The 22,108-nt window shown below is 40.0% G+C and overlaps 1 protein-coding gene across 1 annotated transcript; it reads right to left on the reverse strand.

Moving 5' to 3' along the window:
- Nucleotides 1-18,450: 18,450 nt before the first annotated feature.
- etfbkmt (electron transfer flavoprotein subunit beta lysine methyltransferase) lies at nucleotides 18,451-21,903 on the reverse strand. The gene is made up of 3 exons (XM_026177110.1): nucleotides 21,334-21,903; nucleotides 19,828-19,958; nucleotides 18,451-18,831 (listed from the first exon to the last, which is right to left on the reverse strand). The coding sequence occupies exons 1-3, from the start codon at nucleotides 21,627-21,629 to the stop codon at nucleotides 18,482-18,484; spliced, it is 777 nt and encodes a 258-aa protein (XP_026032895.1). The 5' UTR covers nucleotides 21,630-21,903; the 3' UTR covers nucleotides 18,451-18,481.
- Between the last annotated feature and the right edge of the window lie 205 nt (nucleotides 21,904-22,108).

The following is a 22,108-nucleotide window of genomic DNA, read 5'->3' on the forward strand; positions in this document are numbered from 1 at the left end:
AGCCGTTGCACACAGTCCTGCAGGCACTTTCCATGTAGCTATGTCACTTTTTTAAGTCACCTGATCAAATATAAACGTAATTTAAAAAAATGTTTTCTAAAAAATCTATAAAGCGGAGGAAAGTCAAACTTATGCACTTTTGCTTACTGAACACAGTCATGTTTCATTCGCACTGACATAAGGTTACTTTAAAAATACTGAAATTACTGCTTAGAATCAAATGTGGTTATTATTTTTTTTAGATATGATATGGTGACCTCTAGTGAGATCTTTGATTCGCCAGAGATAAAATTTTATTATGTGTGTGTTTCAGCCATGAACATTCATTTTGTCTAAGCTTGAAAACCTATCTTTAACAAGGGTTAGTTTATTACTTTATGTAAAAACATATTTGAATATATTATCAGTTGATCCACCTGTCCCACCTATGCACCATACACCCTTCACAGTTTGCCAGTCCACTGCAACACTCATACATAGAGACAATCATTCAAAGTTACATCCACACACAGGGGCTAATACCAAACTAGACAATGCTAATTAATACCAAACTAGACAATGTACACAGGCACAGAGGGAACATGTAAACTCAGAAAGGCTGTTTTGAACCGTGAGCCATCTTGCTGCTGGACTGATATGCTGAATCACCCATATGATCATTCTTCTCATTTCTTTGTTCTTAAACACCATTTTCAGTTGGCAAATGTATTTTTATTGATTTTCTCTTAGTTGCAAATTTTGATGTTTATATATTCAGTGAGCTAAAACCAGAATATCAGCACCAACATAAAAAAGTCAATACACTTAACTCACAAAGTTATTGTGCCAAAAAAAGCCACTATATTGTCACAGTGGAATTGAGATGATTTAATTTGAAACAGCTGAGATTTCTGTTTTTCGTTTCATTGACGGATCGTAAAATTACTAATGTTCAACGGCCTGTGTGAGCTTTCATAATAGATTATAGGCAGCCTGTTTATCGGGGAGGAATGTGAAGAATGGTGTTGCATAACAAAAATCAATATTTGTTTTAACACTCTCATTCAAAATAATAATGATCATTAAAATAATACACTTCTTAGTTATTTGGTTAACATGAATGGATCCAGGGTTACGATTAGCAAGTGACAGCAACAAAGCACTTCTTCGACATGAAACAAGCACTAATGTAAATTTCATTCTCTGTATGTCCTTGGTGTTCGAGACAGACAAGGAAACAACGCTACTCATTGCTAAACACTGAAAATAAATCCTTCAGTGTTCTGTTTGTCATTCACTACTGTACAGCATGCAGACAACAGTAGTGGGCCATCTACACATACAGGAACTGCTTGGGCATTGAAACTTATGCCATGAAGCTCCCAGTGGATGATGTTAATAACAGATGTTATGGAATTTCTGTTAACAAAGTCTGCAGACACAGTCAACTGTAGTCAGTACCTTTATTACCAGGCGTGGGAGAAATACACAGACAGTCAGCACTGATGGTTATTGCAGTCATGAGTGCTCTGCGCTCTGGGCAGGGCAGCGCCTCTTTTATAGCATCACACAAACATCTCACAAAAGCTCTATCTCAATGGTATCATAACATACTCATTGCATACAATGCCCACAGGCTGTGGCTTTTTTTTCTGCTCTTGACGAAGGCGGTCGCACTTTTCTCCTCCTCCTCTCCCTTAGCTTCCCTGCTTAGCCTCATATGTCCTTGTCTAGTCTCGTGTTTTTTGTATTACTTTTCCCTGGAACACTCTCTCACAGTCTGCTCTCTGAAACCTAAAAGAGGAATTATGGATTTGATCAACTGGTCCCTAAATGCAATTGACACCCCTTTCTCAACGAGAAGTTTGGGCTTGGGTGAGCTTGAGTGCTGAAGATATCTACCTATTCGGAACCATGATAAGAGGGTTCTGGCTGTTCGGAGCTGGGTTGGCCCTGACTTATCGAAGAATTAAGGAAGCGGAACCGGCTGTTCAAACCCCCACAAGGCTGCCCGCTGGGATTGAAACGATGGGAAGAGGCGTAAGTTTCTCAAAATGGGCTCATTGAGTGCAGCACGGATAAGATCTTGGAGAGGCTACGGCTGCTGTGAATACTCAGAATAAGACCTCTGAGTGCAGACTGGATTACATCTTGGAGGGGCTCGCTCGGAATAGCATCTCTGAGCGCAAATTGGATGACATCTTGGGGAGGCTCACTGTGGTCGTGAGTTCTCAGAATCAGCTCTTTGAGCACAAGAATGACAACATCGCAGAGCGCAAGTTTAATAACATCATGGCGAAGCTCATGGCTCTCCAACGGGAGATTGAGAGACCAGTGTTGGACTGTTAGAACAGCTTTGAAATTCATATGAGTTGTTCGCACTAAAGTAAAAAGCACCATCACTTCATACGGATACCCTTTCGGCGCCAGCTGCGGTCGCAAGGCTGGAGCCCAACAAAACACCCTGATAACGACTGTGTTTAGTCTGTTCCTTCCCATTCCATGTAAGGCCACCTGGTTTGGCTGGAAGACTGTTTACTTAGCCTGGCAGGGCGAAGGACGCTGTCTCAGCTGAACTATGGATACGCACACACATACATATACACTAATATGCACACACTCATCCCCCCTCCCTTTCCAAACGCCTTCGATGCTTGTTCCCTCCTGGGAACACGGCGGGTCTGAGCCCGCGCTGGAATGGTAGCGCTGGGCAGGATGGCTGCTGTGTTTGCTTCGGATTACTCCTCACCCCCCACCCGACTCTGTGGCTGGTCATGTGTTCCATAATGTTGTGTTGTGGACATTTATGTGCTTTTTTGTGCAGAGGAGTTTTTTTGTTCCCATTTCACTGCAGGGCAACCTGCACGTGGCAAATAAAGCCTTGATTGATTGATTGATTGATTGATTGATTGATTGATTGATTGATTGATTGATTGATTGATTGATTGGCTGGGCAGAGAGCAACTGATCACATGGGAAAGTCAAAGCAAGACATACTTGCGGGGTTGTTGCAGGATGCAGATTCCGACGTGTCAGTGGAGATCGGTGATGCATCAGAATCTCCAATCTAAGCGCATATGGCTTTATAGAGACAGATTGATTACAGTAGTTAGTTTGCCTGCCTGAAAGTCTGCCTTCTGTCATTTTTTCTGTTTTCTGTTCCCAAAAGGTTTATTCTGTTCATCTGGACGTAGCGCTTTCAGTGTGAGAAACATTTCATCACTCATCCAAGTGACTTCTTCAGTCTCAGCTGACTGCAGGTTTCACCAACCCTACAAACAGTTGTGGTGGCAGATTTCTTTTCTCATGTATTAATCACATATTTAATCATATCACATTAGATACAGTAATATCAATTTCTCACTTTACTATTGTAGGAGCATTCCTGTCACTAGTTTACATGCATGTGGAATGTTAACACAGTGAGGCCATTGTAATGGGAGACATTATACAGATAGTGAGACTCCTGCTTATCAGGGATGTAAATCCTTAGGTGACGGCCAAGCAGAAAACAAAGTCATAATTCTCTCTGTGAAGGAGGAGGGGCCAACATGTGAGAGTTAGTGGAATGTTCTTTGTCTGTGTCTCTGTATATAAGATGCAAGGACGGTGGCCACAATTCAGAGATGGTGCTGGTGTTTCACTGGGATGCTCTCTCCACATTGCAATGTGTTTATTAAACCCACTTCAAATCAAGCTCACTGGGTGTGTTGCAGGTTATTGTTAAAATTTCCATAACACAGTATATTGCACAATGACTGAAAGTAGCACCACTGAATTATCAATGGGCTGTGAGATCAGTTCCTTGATCATTAATATGCAAATTCTCATGACCATTGATCAACAACTACAGATCAAGGGTCACTGATCAAAGACCTTGTCATGTTTTCTGTTATGTGAGTGCTAGGTGGCAGCTGGCCACTGGTTGGAAACTGGAGGCGGCGACTTTAAATTAGGACCTGATAAGACTGGTGTTGCTCTGCTTTGTTCCTGATTCTAACTAGACTGCTGTATCCTCCCATCCTGGAGAAAGAGCCGTTCAAAGAAATCATTAAAAGACTATAATTAGACATTTACACCACTGATGAATATCTGTAAACTTCTGACCAAATCTGTTTATTTAAAGATGGTCTTGAAAAAAGTCATTTTTGTAACTTCCAGATAACCTGTTAATGTCAGCTACTACTTATAAGGGAACTGCAGTCATCCTGCTGCTCACGTTTGCACAAAGCTTATACTCACACCCAGAGACTGATGAAACCAATATACACATTGCTCCATATATTATGCATATTATTGGACACATTATTAATTTTTTAAGTTCATTCAATACAAAGTAATCATCAGCAGTCGTAATAAGAAAGCAGTTTGATTTAACAAAGGAAAGCTTTCTGACTGCTCCATTATCGTCTGTGAAGGTTCTCAGTCATCCAGGTCATCGTAGTCAAAGGAGCTTGCAAAGAAAAGCGTCTGGACTTCTTTAAGTTGCTTGAAGACGTTTCACCTCTCATCCGAGAAGCTTCTTCAGTTCTAAGGTCAAATGGTGGAGAGTCCCAGATATAACCTAGTGGGAGTGACCCCCCACAGAGGGACAAAAGGACCCCCGATGATCCTCTAATCGCCTGAGCCAAGGTGTGAAACTGGGTGTGGGTCCCAATCTGCCAGAGTTTCGGGTGTTTTCGTGTGCTCTCCACCATTTGACCTTAGAACTGAAGAAGCTTCTCGGATGAGAGGTGAAACGTCTTCAAGCAACTTAAAGAAGTCCAGACACTTTTCTTTGCAAGCTCCTTTGACTGCTCCATGATCAACTTCCAACCTTCAGACTGGTAAATGTTTACTCGATATTACTGTCCGTAAACACAGAGATACTTGAACTGTTTTAAAGTGTCATTTTTTAAAAAACGTCTCTCTTTTTTGGCTTTTAGTCCTCCCTTTGTACCGATGTAAAAGACAGAATAGTAATCTCTCGCCTTAACCATCTTCTTATATTTATTGAAAGGCCTCCAGCACCGTGCAAGGTTGAACGGAGTTAACGGAAAAACGTGTTAGCCCTGTTCGGCTCCCGAAAAAGATGTTTGAGTTGCTCTTGTGTCTAACAAGATTATTTTTTTCAATACTACTCTGGGCTGTGTTGAGCAAATTGAGTTAGCACATTTTAAATTCCAAAAAATTATTGGTCGCTTAAATGACTAGTATGCATTAGCGGTTTTTGATACCGGCGACACGGGCTTTTGCCCGGGGCGGCATTGTGGTGGGGTGCAGCATCGGCAAAAACCCTGTGAGGAGAAAACTCTTAGGAGGCAAGAAACACCGACTCAGAGATTTTACATGTACATGGACGATGCCCCGTCACAGAGGGAATCGCGCTGGGGCTCTCAGTATATTCTTTATTTATACTCAAACAACTACAGGTGTGGCATGTATAGAATTCAATAATAACTCCTTAAAAGGAAAAACCGTTAGCTTATCTGTTGAAACAGGAGCTTATCTGTTGAAAAAGGAGGTAGCTTTTTGGCTGTCACAGCACATTTTTTCTGCACACAATGTCTCACTCCCTTTTCCTGCAATTGTCCAATTCACAAGCTCTTCTTCCTTTAAATGAAGCTACAAAGATACCACCACCGCGACTCTTTGGTGATCTATAAGGTGAAGGGAGGGCTGATTGGGTATATCCCGCCTTCTACTTCTCGCCTGTAGTCTACTCACCAGAGCAAATCGGTGTGTCTGGTCATCATGAAGATTATTCTGCTGACGACCTTGGCCCTGCTGCTTACAGCATAGACCCTGATGCACTTAAAGGATCAAGAAGCCAACTTACATAGAAGGGCATGGACATAATGACAACTCACACCTGGCTGAAGTGACACAGGACCACATCCATCCCTGGATGAACAACGCCTGGTATAGATACATATATAATCGCAGAAGGCAAAAATTGTTATATATGCTCACACATGCCTGCTACAACACAGCATGCTACATTATATGGCAGACCTATGAACATGACCCAAGTGACATGCGCTGTAAGCTTTGCCAGTCAATATTCAGGAATTGTCCTAAACCACAGCAACCCCCTGACTATTGGACTATCGTTTTGGGCTGTTTTTAAATGCATCGACCAGCATCAACAAAGAGCAAAATCAGGAAATTGATGCCATAAGAATAACTGTTATGCAACACCGAGTTGCCCTGGACATGATCTTGGCAGAAAAGGGCGGACTTTGTGTTTTGTTTAATACAACTTGTTGCACTTATATTCCAGACAATGTGCATTCTGACAATATGACAAATGCTCTACAATTACTTAGAAACATTAAACAGGCACAGGTAACCGATTGGGCAAATTCACAAAGTAATTGGTGGGATTGGCTTATGAGCGGCTCATGGAAAATGCTGATGTTTAAGGTTTTGATGTTTAAGGTTTTGATGTTTATTGGCGTAATACTTATCATGTTTTGTATCTTTACTACATGCATTATTCCCTGTGTAAGAGGAATGGTATCAAGAATGATATCCCAATCTCTTGTTGCATATGTCACTGTGCCAGACGAGGAAGAAGGAGAAGACGATGAGTATGAAACTAATGTGATGAATGATTATGTTTGAATGATACACATTTTATGATTAGACCGAAAGCACTCACAATGTAGGGTCTGTGTCTGAAACACATTGATGTATCTGCTGTATATTGTTAAATTCGCTACCAACAGGAGGGAATGTTGAAAGATTTTGAGTTTTGTGTTTTGCAGCATGAAAACCTGGTTTTTAATAATGCTTTTACATATAAAAAAGTGAGCAAAAACCACAACTAGATAATACATTTAACAGCTTTATTTTTATGTCAGGCTCAAAATATAAAAATATCTCATGTAGTGTATAAAACACTTTAAAACAATGAATTTAGTTCGGCATAAAACCGCCATACGGAATGACATACAGGGAGGAATCTGAAATGCCATACTTCATTTGAAGAAGAAACACAGCTCATTGATGTTCAACACCTTCAGCACCATATTGGGATGCAGTCTGACCCTAAATGCATGATAATGGTCATCAAAATACAGGGTTTCCATCAGTTTTCCGCAGAGCAATACAATGTCATCTTTCACAACAATACTTTTGATCTTACAAAAAAACGGAATCTCAGACACTACATCTGTACAGATGATAAAGTCATTGTGGCACTCTGTACCATGTGTTATTATCCACTTAGCTGAAAACAAACTGGTAGACAACACAACTCCAAGAAATTTCTGGACCTTCTTCCAGCTCTCCAAGTGTCACCATCTTTCCTGGTCCTAAAGCTAATGTTTCCAGGCTAAAGGCCTCCCAATGCTTTATTTTATTACTATTATATTTATTTTTACTTGTGGTGTACTGTGGAGGTACACTCTGTAAGGCTGCATCTTTAGCCTGAGTATGAATCTCTGTGGTAGTGAAATGTGGAGTGATGGCATTAAGGTGCTCTTGAATATTTGTGAAAAGACAAATACAGACAGGCAATAAGAATCAAGTGTTTCTTAAATTGGTAATTCATAACATAAAAATAGAAAAGAAACACAAACCTTCTTGAAGACCACAAGACGCCTTTCTGCTTGAGAAGCTGACACATTTCCTGGTCTCTTCCGACCCTGACCAGATGGTGGAATCAGATGTAATAGCAATAGAATTGCTGAGAGGTCACTGTCCCAGCCTGCAAAAAATTATTTGTTTTTAATAAAGTTGAATCATCATCATCAACAAAAACACATTTCAATGCATCTGCATTGACAAAATGTTTGAGTAGACCCAAAAGACAAAAAGGATAACTGTTCTGTGTGCTAATCAAAGAAACAACAGCTCACCAATGTCAGCATTTACGTCAGTGGCATCCTCAGGAAAGTCAGCAGCCAGGAAGAGTTCTTTCCACATCCCCATTGCCGAGCTTAAAAACTGGCACTTTTTGCACGTACGAGCACGCGCTCATGCACTCTCACGCACGCGCGCCCACTCATCCGAAAAAGGGGCACTTCCGGGCCATGCGGTCCCACTGCGCACGCTCTGTCTTCTCGTAGCGGGTGCGTTTTAATTAGGTTCATCAGCCATTGTGCGCATTTTGGCTTTTCATGGTGAATTTATACAAACAGGAATTACTTTGTCTTTTTACACTGACACTATAGAAAGACTTTTGTTATCAGACAATCGAGCTGAAACGGCAAATTGTGTGTGTGTGTTTCTTTTATAAGCAGATTTTCTACGGTTAGTTAAGCGACTACCCAACCTTGCTGCATTGTTACATTGTTTCTAACAACTGAGCATTGTTGGCTGTTTCAGACTTTAAGACACCGTAAAAAAGTAACACCCCACCTTGACCTTTTGACCTTACCGGAAGTAGGCTACTCTGGAAGTGTGTAATATGATCCATACGCGCGACGAATTGCATCCAGTGAGGGGAGGGTACTCTGGAAGTGTGTATTGGATTCCATATGTGTGACTAATCACGTCCTGTGTGAAAAAATTGTTTTCTCCCTTAGAGGGAGGGGGGTCTGTGGAGGGAGGAGAATAAAAACGGGGAGGGCCAGCACTTTTCTATGCACAGACAACATGGAGCCTTTCATTCTGCAGCCCTGCGTTCCTCTGTACTTGGACGGGGAAGAGATCTGCTCTCCCATGGGAGGCAGCAGCGGTGACTGGTCCTCATCGGTGCTTAGTGACACCCCCGTCACCGTCTACAGTAACAGATCAGAAGCAACCGATGCTCCGTGGAAAGAAGGGAAAAATAAGAGCGTCTTCATGTTCCGCAACCAGATACCGGCTCCGAGGAGCTTGTGGGGAGAATGGCCTCACTACCAGCACTCAACCCTACCTCCTGGCTGTTGGGGTGAAAAAGAATGGCATCCACCGGTTCTTCATTATTCTTGACAAGAATGCCATACCATGCAAGTCTACCTCTTCACTTGGTGCTTTTGATGAACTGTTTAAAGCACATTTTGTGTTTGGCACATCTTACAACACTATGCTTCACAACATGTACACGTTCATCCAAACCACAGGTTTTAGAAAACATTTAAATACCAAACACCTTAACTATTTTGACCAACAGGCTACTAGTGCCTGATGTGGCAGTTAAAGACCTTAGCACTACAGGAGAGGTGATGTCAACTAATGTAGAAGAAACACCCACAACATCTGAAAAGTTGAAAAGGTCAAATAAGAGCACTTTGGATATGTGTGCCTCAGCTGCTGCACAGCTCAGGGCAGCTGGATTAAGCCAATCTACTGTGAATAGTTTGGTCTCCTCAATGGAGTATGTGTTTTTTGAGATTCATACTCAGGCTAAAGATGCAGCCTTACAGAGTGTACCTTCACAGTACACCACAAGTACAAATAAATATAATAGTAATAAAATAAAGCATTGGGAGGCCTTTAGCCTGGAAACATTAGCTTTAGGAACAGGAAAGATGGTGACACTTGGAGAGCTGGAAGAAGGTCCAGAAATTGCTTGGAGCTGTGTTGTCTACCAGTTTGTTTTCAGCTAAGTGGATAATAACACATGGTACAGAGTGCCGCAATGACTTTCTCATCTGTACAGATGTAGTGTACATGGTCCCTCCTAAACAATGTAATAATGATACTAAAATAATGGCATCCAGTGAAACACACATCACTCAAACAAACCTTTTTCATATTTGATGGTTAGTATCCCAGTTGAGGAATCTGTTACTATATCCTCAAATACATCATCATCCAACTCAGTCCCTGAACTATCAAAAACTTTCACTCCTTTTGTTATGGCTGGCACACCAAAATTTGCAAATGCTGGAAACAAGCACACAACTTTGTGTAAACAAAAAGATTACATGACATTTAATGTTTTGTAGCCTAAAATGAAGATCATGTCAAGATACTTTTTCAAAAGTGACTCAGGTAAATAAAAACTAAATTATTAAGTGGCGCTAACATGCTTGATAAGTGGTAGATTAAAAGGAGTGACACTTATCAGGTGGAATAATATTTTACTGTCTCTGTGTTACTATTCACACTCAGTATTATTGCTTTTGCATCACTTATGGTTTATCATTTATGGTTACAGAAGAATCCTGCATTCCAGGCTTAATCATATTCATGTTAAACTGAGCAATAATAAGAGGTCTGCAGATACATGCACTACACACTCCCCACACATTCCACTGTAATGCTGTCAAAGCTGAGGCTGACTAAAGACAACCCCATATTTGGTTTTGGACAACAATTGAATACACTTACACAGAGTACACACATTCAAGTCCACACTACACGCACCTACATAGTCATGTAGAACACGCACACACTTATGGAGAACTGTGAGGGCGTCTCAGGACATGCTCCCTGTTTGACACACACACACTCACAATAGAAACGAATAGATATACACACCACACACACTGGTTTTCTCTAAGTGCTGGACTGAGTGGAAACATCTGGAGGCCATATAAGGGGAATGTGATGGACCGAGTTGAAAAACAGGAGGAGCCCAGGAGTTATTAGAAAAATATAGTTTCCATTTATTTAACCCCCAAAAATTATATTTACAAGACTAATAAATGTTGAGCTCATAAAAGAGGTCAAAGAAACAAAACTGAACTCAGGCAAAGACTGCAACCTTAACAAACCAAATGACTGCCCAAACATACATAATTGACCTAGGTGTAACCCAGAGTAATTTCCTGCACTTATTTCCTGCCATTGAACGCATCACAAATGCATGACTCCAACCACATGACTTTGCTCAGCCAATCGAATGGCATGTAGGTCATAGTAAGCCTGTCCCGGCTTCCTCCCGTCAGATGCGTGGAGGCAAGCCAGGTGACAGAGCTGTTGCAGGTGTGTATTGGCAAACATTTGCTTTTCCCGTTTTAATGCATTTTTTTAACACCAACTAACTTATGCAACTTAGATGCTGATTACTGTGAGCCAGAGCCATAATGTTGTTGTGCACTGAACAGAACGGAATTGGTGAGTTTGAACTTTTAATTGACTGTTTGTATTGCTACCAGCTGACCCTAATCGGCTGCTGCCGGTCCAAACAATTTGATTTGACTGATAGTTGTTGAATAACAAATGTTGTGGAGCTACATAGTATGTATGTATGTAGCAGTTGAAATGTTTTCAGTTAAATCCTTATTGGTTAGAAATATTATATTTAACCAATATATTGTTTGTTTATTTTTATAAATTGTGTACACAGGAACAAGAATAACTTAATGTATTTAGCTTAATTGGCTGACATTTTTGTATGTTATTCTTGTGATTTCTTATTGGCCTTGTTTATTTAATGCAGGCCAGGTGAACCTTTTTTGGGTATGGAAAAGGATGGCGAGCCAATGAACGGCTAGGAGCAGGACTCATTCTGCATTGAAGCTTCCACTGGACTGGTAGGAAGCTATCAAAGGCGACGCTCTGTCCCGTAATTTCCGAATACACTGATTTCCACAATCATACACACCAGTTCCCCCGTTTATGGACAATAGCGCTTGGACATCTCTCATGGATATTCAGATAAAACTCATGGACTTCAGTGTGGATCAGTGTTTTCGATGTTAACATGTGTTATTTATGGGGAACTTTTTTGAGAATCTATATTGCTTGGTATAAGCCAGAAGAATTTGCTTAGTTGTTTTTGTGCACCCCCACTGGGTTTTTCTATTAATTAAATAGCTACAGCAGGAATGATTATTTAAGCTTTCATTTTCTTTTCTTAATTTTCTTTGCTTTCGGTTAAATACATGGTACCTGCAAAAGCATTTTGTGTTGTGTGTATTTAATTACTGCCCATCAGCTCCAGTAGCATTCCTAAATCTTCTGATTAATAATAATCACACTCAATCCCTAGCCTGTATTAACTCATTAGCGCTACATCAGTGTTACATAAACATGAAATGACATACAAGGGTATATATAATGGCTGATCAGACCATTGTGACACATGAGGGGTAAAAAACAAAACACAATCATAAATCACAAACGATGCAGTACAATCTAGTTTGTTAATAAACTAAACACTGAAGAAGAAAATCAAAAACCCCATTAAACCCTAAACTCAAATATTTAATTAAATACAAATACTTTGTTTTTAAAGTAAAGAAAACACACATTCCCCCCTTCAGCAGGAAGTGATGGTGTGGTCCAATTATCTTCCTTTGTATTTAATGGTTTCAAACCCTGGCTACCATCTTTTGTCCAGCAACTCCCAGGGATGATGGCAGGTAAGAAATAAAAAGACAAAAGTTAGTCAGAAAGCAAAGAAATTTAGTATGAATACATAAGTAAACTAAATGTGCGCGCTTACAAATAGAACAAATGTATCCAAACCAATCAATAAAGTTATCGGAGACTAAAATGTATTACCATGTTCAAAATGAAGAATGAAAATACAAAAGTTACCGACTTTAGAGTGTGGCCACGGGTTTGGCCATCACAGGGAACTTCCTGAGTTCTGAGAACTGACTGATACTTATCATGTGACTTGACGTCATCATTGCAATAAAAGCCTTGTGACATGGTTGTTCGGGGGAGATCAGCTCTGAAAGGTTTATGATGCTCATCTTCCCCACATATATATGTGTATAATAAAAACCACTATTTTGACATCTACTGAGGACCATGCAGTCGTTTGTCTCCTCCTCAAAAACTCGAACCTTGACACACTCACATACAGTTTTCCCACTAAATATACATTCATAGCTAAGATGATTTCAAAACGTAAATGATTTTCAATTAATCATTAAATGCAGTTTGAAGAGACTAAATAACAAAAAGAACTTAAAGCACCTTGAACACCTTTTTTATACAATGTTGTTTTCTTACCAGCAATCAAAATTCCTTAAGGCTTGGCTCAGATACTCTAGCAAATTTCTGCACACCTCCCAGTTTTGCTTTAAGCAACATGCTTCCTGTGGACAGTAATTTCTTATAGTCAGTGCTCTTCTTTGAACTACTGTAAATAGAAAATGTGAAAATTAAAACAGTCCCATAAATACCAGTAAAACAGCCTTGCAGCGTTATTTCTTACACTGTTACTTTTTTTCAGTGTAACAAGGTGTTTCAGCCCTTTGGCTGTAGTTTTTAAGCCCTGTACTAAATGAGTATTTCACCTACATGAAATATATTCCTCAATACAGACCTAAAATAATTACTAGTACTTTTACCATTTGTCTGATCTAACTTAGCACTAGGGAGTCAGTATTTTGTTCATCTTTAGTTTAACATACTGCACAGTCTGCTAACAAAAATGGAAAAAGGTAACTTGTGTCAATACCATCATTAGTTAACATCAAGTTAACTCACTACAAATACAAACACTGTCATCTTAAGTTCAAACTACAAAAAGAAAACATTACAAACTGAATCCTGGATATTTTGGATACTTTATCAAGCTTATACTGCCTGCTGGTTGTAATCACTGTAACTGTAAAATCACTGAAGACAGTGGAATTGAAATAAGACAATAACCTTACTGAAAACGACCTCTATATCTAGGTATCCAAAAAGAAGTGAAAGATGTAACATCAGTGTAAAATTTTAATTAGTTAATGCTTGCCTTACATAATTTAAAATGTAACAATAACAAGCGAATTGACCGTGCACCAAGGTTAGCCAAAATGCTAGTTAGCTAGCTAATGTTAATATGTAGCTCCCAACACATGGAGGGTTTAATTTAATGGAATTTCAAACATGCTAGAACACAACACAATCACCACTACACACTGAAATAAATTAACAAGCCTTACAGTCTTCGCCAACACTAATTAACAACCCTACGTTAGCATACAGGCAGTGTCACATTTGCTTCAGGTACGAAATGAAATATATAATAAACATGGACAAAAGGAATGTAACCTTATTTTAACATGCTACTTGTGTTTAAAATGTCAAATTGTTGGTTTAATAAGTGAATATGAACAACTTGCCGTGTAACTGACGTGAAGAAAATGGCATCGTGAAAAATCCTCTTGGTTTGAAAAGGAGTCTGAGGTGGGAGGAGCTTTCTAGAGTAACATTGACACTGTGACTGCTCTTTTAACTCCACGAATTATCACCCACACTGGGAGGCGTTTTGCTCCAGCTGTTGTTATAATGACTATATTAGAGTAAATACACTTTAACACTGCTGATTTAACACTGGGAAATTTACTTTGTGGGTTGTGCGAAATCTCAGAAATAAACCCTAGGCAAAGTTAATCTGTGAACTAAGATAGGTAGGTCTATTAGGTTATGTTGTGGTGATCCTCGGGTTGGGGAATGGTGTTCATACTGGAGTGCAAAATTAAAACCAAGATGGACAAGAAAAGTTCAAAGCCCTCAGGTCCTCAGTTTAGAAAAAAGAGAAAAGAAGAGGAGAAACAAGAAAAAGATACAGGTAAGCAGATGTGTCATTGGATGATGGCAGGTCATCCTGAAACAATCAGAATCAGAATACTTTATTAATAACCCCTAAGGAAATTTTGTGGGTTACATCTGCTCCAAGAAGAAATGGTAAAAATAGTAACAGTAACAGACTAAACTCCAAACAATACATTATGTTTCAGATTTTAATATTAATTAGTGTTACAAGATAAATATATATTCTTGCATATATGCATAATATGTGGAGCAATGTGTATTTCATCAGTCAGTTAAACCTTTGCCGTATATACAATATTACAAGATAACAGAGTCTGAGTAGAAGCAACAGGATGACTGCAGTAGTAGCTGACATTAACACATTATCTGGAAGTTACAAAGAGCAGTCGACCTACATTTGCTCACTTTTTCAAGACTGTGTTTAAATAAGCATGGTCAGAAGGTTACATCATGGGTGTAAATGTCTAATTTTACGCTTTAACGATTTCTTTGAAATGCCCTTTTTTGGAATTCTACCGCAGTCTAGCTAGAATCTGGAACCAAGCAAAGCAACGCCAGTCTTTAAGGTCCCAATTTAAAGTTGCCTCCTCCAAGCTCCACCCCCCCTCTCAGGATGAACATAAACATTCTTTGCACAGATGTTCGGTCGTCTCCTCCTTCTTGACTTCTTCTTGAACTGCAGTGTGCGTAAAACATGGCTGTGTTCCTCATCCATCCATCCATTTGCTTCCGCTTATCCTTTTCAGGGTCGCGGGGGGCGCTGGAGCCTATCCCAGCTGTCATAGGGCGAAAGGCGGGGTACACCCTGGACAGGTCGCCAGTCTGTCGCAGGGCTAACACATAGGGACAGACAACCATTCACACTCACTCGCACATTCACACCTAGTGGCAATTTGGATTATCCAATTAACCTATCCCCACAAGTTGCATGTCTTTGGATGGTGGGAGGAAGCCGGAGTACCCGGAGAGAACCCACGCAAACACGGGGAGAACATGCAGACTCCACACAGAAAGACCCCGGCCTGATGGTGGAATTGAACTCAGGACCTTCTTGCTGTGCGGCAACAGTGCTAACCACCGTGCCAACCACCGTGCCCTGTGTTCCTCATCTCACGGTAATTTTCTTTTAGGGCTGTGTCCTTGTTTTTCTGTCTATTGAGCATTTCTGCTAATTAGAAAACCAGCTTCCCTCTTGTAAAAGTCCCTCTAAAAATGAGAAGAAGAAGAAGAAGAAGAAGAAGAAGAAGAAGAAGAAGAAACCCAAAAAACAGCAGTTCCAGGGATTGGGCTGGAGGGAGAGTCGAGTCGAGAGGTTGAGTGCGCTGGCCTTATGAGTCCCCGGCTAAATTACCCACAGGTGTGAGCAATCAGCAGAACACTGAGGCCCCTCCCAGGGGTGAAGATGCCGACTTGGAGGGAGACACATTGGCACACACCCGGACCATGACACATTGTGAAACAAGACTAAATCTCTGTATCACAACGGTTTCTATGAAAACATGTTGTTTTGTGGGGATAATATGACAAATCTTTTGTGGTTCCTATTAATGATCTATGGTAATTAATAAAGAGGAAGGAAGAAGAGGAAGCTTGAACAGGGGTTTTGTCCATTTTCATGAGAAGTAACAGCATGAACATATTTTAACGAGAAAACATGTTTTTTTTTCATCACAAAGATTGTGATGTGAAGCATCAGCTGTAGGTTAAAGTGTCACTTCAGTAAAGCTGCTGGGAGAAAGAAGTGAAGACACACGTTTTAACAGAAGGCTTAAAACACCAAAAAAACTCCAATATCATTTTTTTCTTAAATGTAAAGAATATAAACTGTTAAGACAATGAGTTTTACTTCGTACTGTCCATGTTATGTTGTAGTATCCATTTATGTTGTAGGCTTCTTTGCTTTGTGGACTATAAAAAAATTGACGAATTCACTAAATAAACTAGACTTTTACAGTCTGCATCTTTACTGTTTTTTCTGCTTTTGTTCACTCCTAGTTTGACAAAAAACAACCCCAAAACAAAACACCACAGACACCCACTAACAACAAACACAAAACCCACAAACTATTAGCTGCTTTTTTCCCCCTAAACACAGGAGCAAATAACTGTGATGTACTTGTAAGGAAAGTGAACCCGTAACTAACTGAAAGCAGGCCACAGCTGAGTCAGGGCTAATAGAAATAAGACCATGCGGTGTCCAGAGTGCCTATACATGCAGTGGGATATTCCAACACATTTGAAAGACTCATTTTGTACCTCAGGAGGCAACCCCATATAAAGGAGGCAGATAAGTCGCATGGTTCAGTCGTTGCTCCAAGTAAAACCTATTGAAATCAGCGATTCTGAGAGTCACATTGTGGATATGTTTATTGCTGGACAACACGGCTAACAGCCTCACACACTCTTTAGACTTTAGAAGTTTTTTGTGTAATGGTTTAGTCTCTCACACTGTTAGATTTGTATTGTTCATTGTCATTTATGCTTAGAAATATTTACTCATATATGCTTAGAAATATATAATCATTTGTAGATTGAAAGAATGTCTCATCCTAGGAGGTCTGTAACAACTCTGTGTAGCATGAAGAGGGGGGTGCGTTCACTCCTCTACAGAGTGTTCTGGCATAGATCACACACGTCCTAGGAGAGGTCGTATCTTCTCTTGCTCATTTATGGTATAGCAAACACACGTATATCCGTGTGAGTGTAAGAGCCTTTTGTTTAGATGGACCGCTAGACTCCTGGCACCAGCTTCAGGGAGCCTTCATGGGGTCACACTCTGGCCCCACACACACACACACACTTACACAACGCACAGGCAAGGTACTCTTTGTGTGTATGTAGACGTCATATGTTAATGAACCCATGTATATTCATGTAACCTCCATAAAAGAGCAGTGTTACGGGGGAGCGGACGAGAGCGACTGTGGTCAAGCGAAGGAACGGCGCTTGTCGTGGTTCTCTCCCTCATGCATGAGTAACATAAAGAACTTTGCCTACTTGGTGTTCAATGCTTTTGCTGTGTAGTTAAATTGTCTCGTTCCAGCGGTGGGCCTGTGCTAGACAGACCCAACACACACCTTACCCTTTTCTCCCACACTACCACAACGGTGTGATTCTCAAAGTGCGGCTCAATGAACAAACAAAGACTCTAAAGTCAGAACAGAAAGATACAGTTGAAAGATTGGAGATGAATGTTTTTGTTTTTATGATGTGTAGTAAACTATCCCCTCTTCTATGTCTTGTTGTGTTGTGTGTACCTTAGAAGTCAAACTATACATTAACCATAGTTATAAAAAACATTTTGAATTTCATTCAGAGATGTCAAATCTACGACCCTTTACTGGCACAGCCTCACACGCTAAGATTTTTGATGTTTTTGTGGATAATGGTTTAGCCACAAACATAATTCCCATTTCTGGATAAAGATCACTGTATCTTCATGCTTCTTATGAAATTAAGCGTGGCACATCTTTATTAAGTTAGTATTTACTAATGCCTACATAATAATAGTAATAATAATGCACACTATGTACTCTGTGACATTAAGGTTCAAGAGTTTGGTACCAAGTTGTTGTTTTTTTCCCTTTGTTTTTGTTTTTTGTCTTTTGCCATCTTCTGTTCACCACCCAGTGTTTAAATTGGTCAATAATTTTAAGCCAAACTTTCCAGGTTGTATGAATGGCCCAGAATGTTTCTAAATTTTGTGACTCAAAAGTGAACGATGTGAAATACATTTAAGACATGAGTTATTAAACAGTTGAAAAAGATAGTGTGATGGCCATAATACTTTATACAGGTCAAATATTTCAAGAATCATATTTCTCAGTGTTTCTTGTTGATTTACCAATATATTCATGAGAGTTCTCTGCAAATGTTTGTGAATAGCACTAATATGCAGTGTGTAACTTACATGCATTTAAAAATTGTGATCAAGTTAACAATACACTAAAATTATGAATAACTTTAAGCTTGTATTCCCTTCCACTTCTGTTTCTTCTTTTCAATGAAGACTTTTCATGACCCAGAGTAAACAGTAACTGCGTAGAAGTCACAAAACATCTTCACATTTCAATTCAGGGGAGTATTTTTGATACAATAATTAGGCAGAGATTAATACATCACAGATGCTACGATTTATTTGTTACAGTTCAGGACGGTAGCACCAAACAGTGCTGAAAGTTAGACCATAGTTCTCCTCTCTAACAGACTCAGGCAGCTCAAACTGGGCAAGCTGATGCAACAGCTGTCGGATGCTGTGACTCTCAAATTGGGCTCTGCCGGGATCTCCGATAAGTACTTTAGTGCCATAGACTCTGACACAGCTGTCCAACCAGCTGTGAAGGTGAGTGGCGAGGGCCTCATCGTAGAACATGTCACCTAAGAGGATCAGGCTGAAGGCGTCGGGTTCTGAACCAATCATGTTTGTCGTCAGACAAACAGGTGGTTCCAGCCCGTTCAGCTCACAGTTCATTTGGGTCGCAACAGCTGCAACTGTAACACAAACCAGTAGATTTAAGGCTTCTACTGCAAGATATGGTAAAATACTATAACAGCTTCAATAGTATTTAAAAATAACTATTTTGTTAATGTTATCCTCCTTTTTGGCATCATCTATTAGCCTTTTTTTTTTTTTTACTTTAAATGCCAGTAGTAGTGCAAATGTATCACCACCAATAATTCTAGACAACACACAGGAAAAAGTATTAATTTCTTTCAGATAATGCAAAAAGCTACAGCAAAAATGCAAAACTGGACATAAATCATAATTTAAAATAATCTAGAGTCAGAATGACTTTTGAAATTGGTCATACATGTGGATGTATAGAGGGTGTCAATGGAAAATTGTACTTAGTAGTCAGTATAGTCTTTTAATGATATAAGTTTGCATATGGTAGAATACTGCATGTAATCATTTGTGTTTAGAAGTATATAGTTGGTGGCATATTGAAAGAATGTCTCATCCTAGGAGGTCTGTAACATTCCAGGGTGTTCTGGCGTTCACCCCCACATCCTAGGAGCATGGGAGAGGTCGTACCTTGTCTTATTGTTTTACGGTAGGATTAACGTAGCTATATCTGTTCAAGTCTAAGTGCTTTTTGTTTAGATGAACTGCTGGACTTCCAGTCCAGCAGGTTTAGGGAAGTCGTTTATGGGGACACACACGCACACACAAGCACCCACTGAAGTATAAATAAAGACCGGGGCAGTTTCTCAGTGCGAGTCTCAGTTCTGGAGGCTGCCCTTGCTAGCAAGAAATTCTGCGTGTTTCTCTTCTCTGATTCTCTACTGAAGAAGTGTTTTAGAGTACATCTCTTAACAGAGGGATAAAGTGTATGTCCTTGCAAAGCGTAAAAAATACACATGTGAACCATTTTAACAACAAACCTACTTTCTCATAATTCCTGCTTTTTTATTTAACAGTTCAGAAACATTCAGCAACAATAACAGATTATGTGAACACATAAATAAATACACACAAATGCGTACCAGTGTCAACGTCATTAGCTACTACGTGAGCAGCACCACGCAGTGTTGCAGCAATGGCAGAGGCTCCACAGCCGCTCCCCAGATCCAGGACTGTCTGATTCCGGCACACCTCAGGGTTATCTAAGATATACCTTTAATAGGAAGTCATTAAAGAAAAACAAACGATTTGTTATCAGAAATTGCTGGACATCAAAAACTACACTAGCTAGCGCTTTATTAGGTGTACCTTCTTTGTAGTCTATATTGTGATGACAGTATCATAAAGTTGCTGTAGATTTGTCAGCTGCAAACACATGACGTGTGTGGGAATAAAGAAAATATTTTACTGCTACATATAGCTTTCATCATTATCATTGCATTAAAACGTTCATTAAGAGCTACTGGCATTACATTAAAACTTCTATTACAGGTGCGGCTATAACCATTTTATACACACATTGCAGGTTGTGCTCATGAAAGAGTTGATGCTCAGTCTATTTAAAGGTCTTAAGTTTCGTTTGGCGCGATGTCCTGACGATCCATGGTGTAAGTGACTTGGAGCAACAGAAGGTTAACAAGCCTACACGCTTACAAACATAAATGCTTTTAAAGAAAGGCCAGGCCAAAGGCCTGGAATTCATTTTGCTTCTAACTGCATTTGAGTTTGCCTAGTAACAGGTGACAGAAGAAGAGTCGAGAAGGTTGCAAACCCTCAAGGACCATCTGGAGGGTGAAACAAATTGCCATGTATGGAAGAATGTGATAGAAAGAGGAACTTCTTTGTCTGTTTTTATCTTTTTAAATTGACCATTTACTGTAACTGATGCATGTCATCTTCTTGTTAATGCATGACGGAGCGGAACCCTGATGTCTTAAAAGCATTCTGAAGTGTATTTTTGGGTGAAGATCTATGCTGTGTTGCAGTGTACATACATAATACTCATCTGACAGGAGTGCCACCTGGTGTGGTCTTCTGCCGCTGAGTGTTCAGCAATGCTCTTCTGCATATGCCAGAAAGTTTATTCTGTTCTGTTAGAAATAAAATTTTTAATAAAGTTTCTTTTTAACATGAATTTCAATGTATGGTTATAATAGAGTTGGTACACTCGTTATTAGAAAATTGCAAGTATTTAACGCCATGGTGTGAAGGGTTGGGCGTTGAAGGTAGACTGGTACACACTAACACTAATACAGATCACAATCAGAGAGAACCTGCCTTAGGAATGGATGGCAGTTATGGTAGGATGGTGTTTCTGTGCTGGCGATGGCACAGAAACTGTAAGGTTAAAGCTGACACCAACGTAGAGGAAAACATATAGATATAAAACATGTCAGGTAACAACTGTAGAGGTATGCGGAAGGCCCATGAAGCTTGGTTTGAACTTCAGCAGGTCGTCTTGACCACGTCTACATGCCTAAATGCTCTGAGTTGCAGCCATGTGAATGCATTATTAGATATCTGTGTTAACGAGCAGTTTAAGACGTGTACCTAATAAAGTGACCGGTTAGCCATGGTTGTCATCTTACCTCGACAGTGCCTGTCCCCCTGGCCAGTATATAGCCCAGTAGGGGTCATCAAAGGGCCATAACTCCGGTCTCTCTCGCCAGAATCTGCATCGGGGGGTGAATAACCTCAGCCTGATCTCAGGAGTCAGGCTCTGCTCTCCTGTTATCTCCGTGTTTTCTATAATAAACTTCCTGATGTGCTCAGCAGATGGGCAGACATTTGAGAGGTATCTGTGTCCTTGTGTCTGCGTAAACACTTTGTAAATAAGTTTACCATGGCGGCTGCATTGCAGGGGCATTAAAAGCGCTGCTGACATTATAACAAAGCAGAGATAAAAGCAGCTAGACTAACGTTAGCGGGGCTTTCAGTCCCATTAGCCTCATAACTGCATTTTTGGAGAGGCTTTTACTATTTCTCGTTGAAGCTAACAGTTGTATCCTGTTATTTGTAAAGCGTGACTCTTCAAAACCTTACAATGGTGCAACAATCAAGTTAACAAGGTTAACAGATAACACGATTCTTGCTGCTTCCCACACGAATGCAAAACAAGGTCGGACGAAGCTTCCTTCGACCGTCTGGAAACAACACACAGACTCTCGGTTCCGTTCAAAACAGTTCCTACCAGTGGTTTATATGCAGTATTAATGTAATTTTAGCTAATGATGGGCGTGCATTTATTATCTGTTTATGGGATATATAGTGTTTTTCTCTCTCAGTCAGTGTAATTGGGTTTGTGGACACGCTATTCCAAGTAATACATACCTCCCCTGTCAGAGCATATTAAAGTACAAAAGT

Source organism: Astatotilapia calliptera, chromosome 7 (assembly GCF_900246225.1).
Source record: "Astatotilapia calliptera chromosome 7, fAstCal1.2, whole genome shotgun sequence".
Classification (NCBI taxonomy): domain Eukaryota; kingdom Metazoa; phylum Chordata; class Actinopteri; order Cichliformes; family Cichlidae; genus Astatotilapia; species Astatotilapia calliptera.

Coding starts and splice junctions, on each gene's coding strand:
- etfbkmt (XM_026177110.1), bottom strand. CDS start 21,629: ATGTCAGCAGCGCTTTTAATGCCCCTGCAATGCAGCCGCCATGGTAAA. Junction 19,959..21,333: donor GGGGGACAGGCACTGTCGAG/GTAAGATGACAA, acceptor TTCCTATTAAAG/GTATATCTTAGATAACCCTG. Junction 18,832..19,827: donor AGCTAATGACGTTGACACTG/GTACGCATTTGT, acceptor TTTGTGTTACAG/TTGCAGCTGTTGCGACCCAA.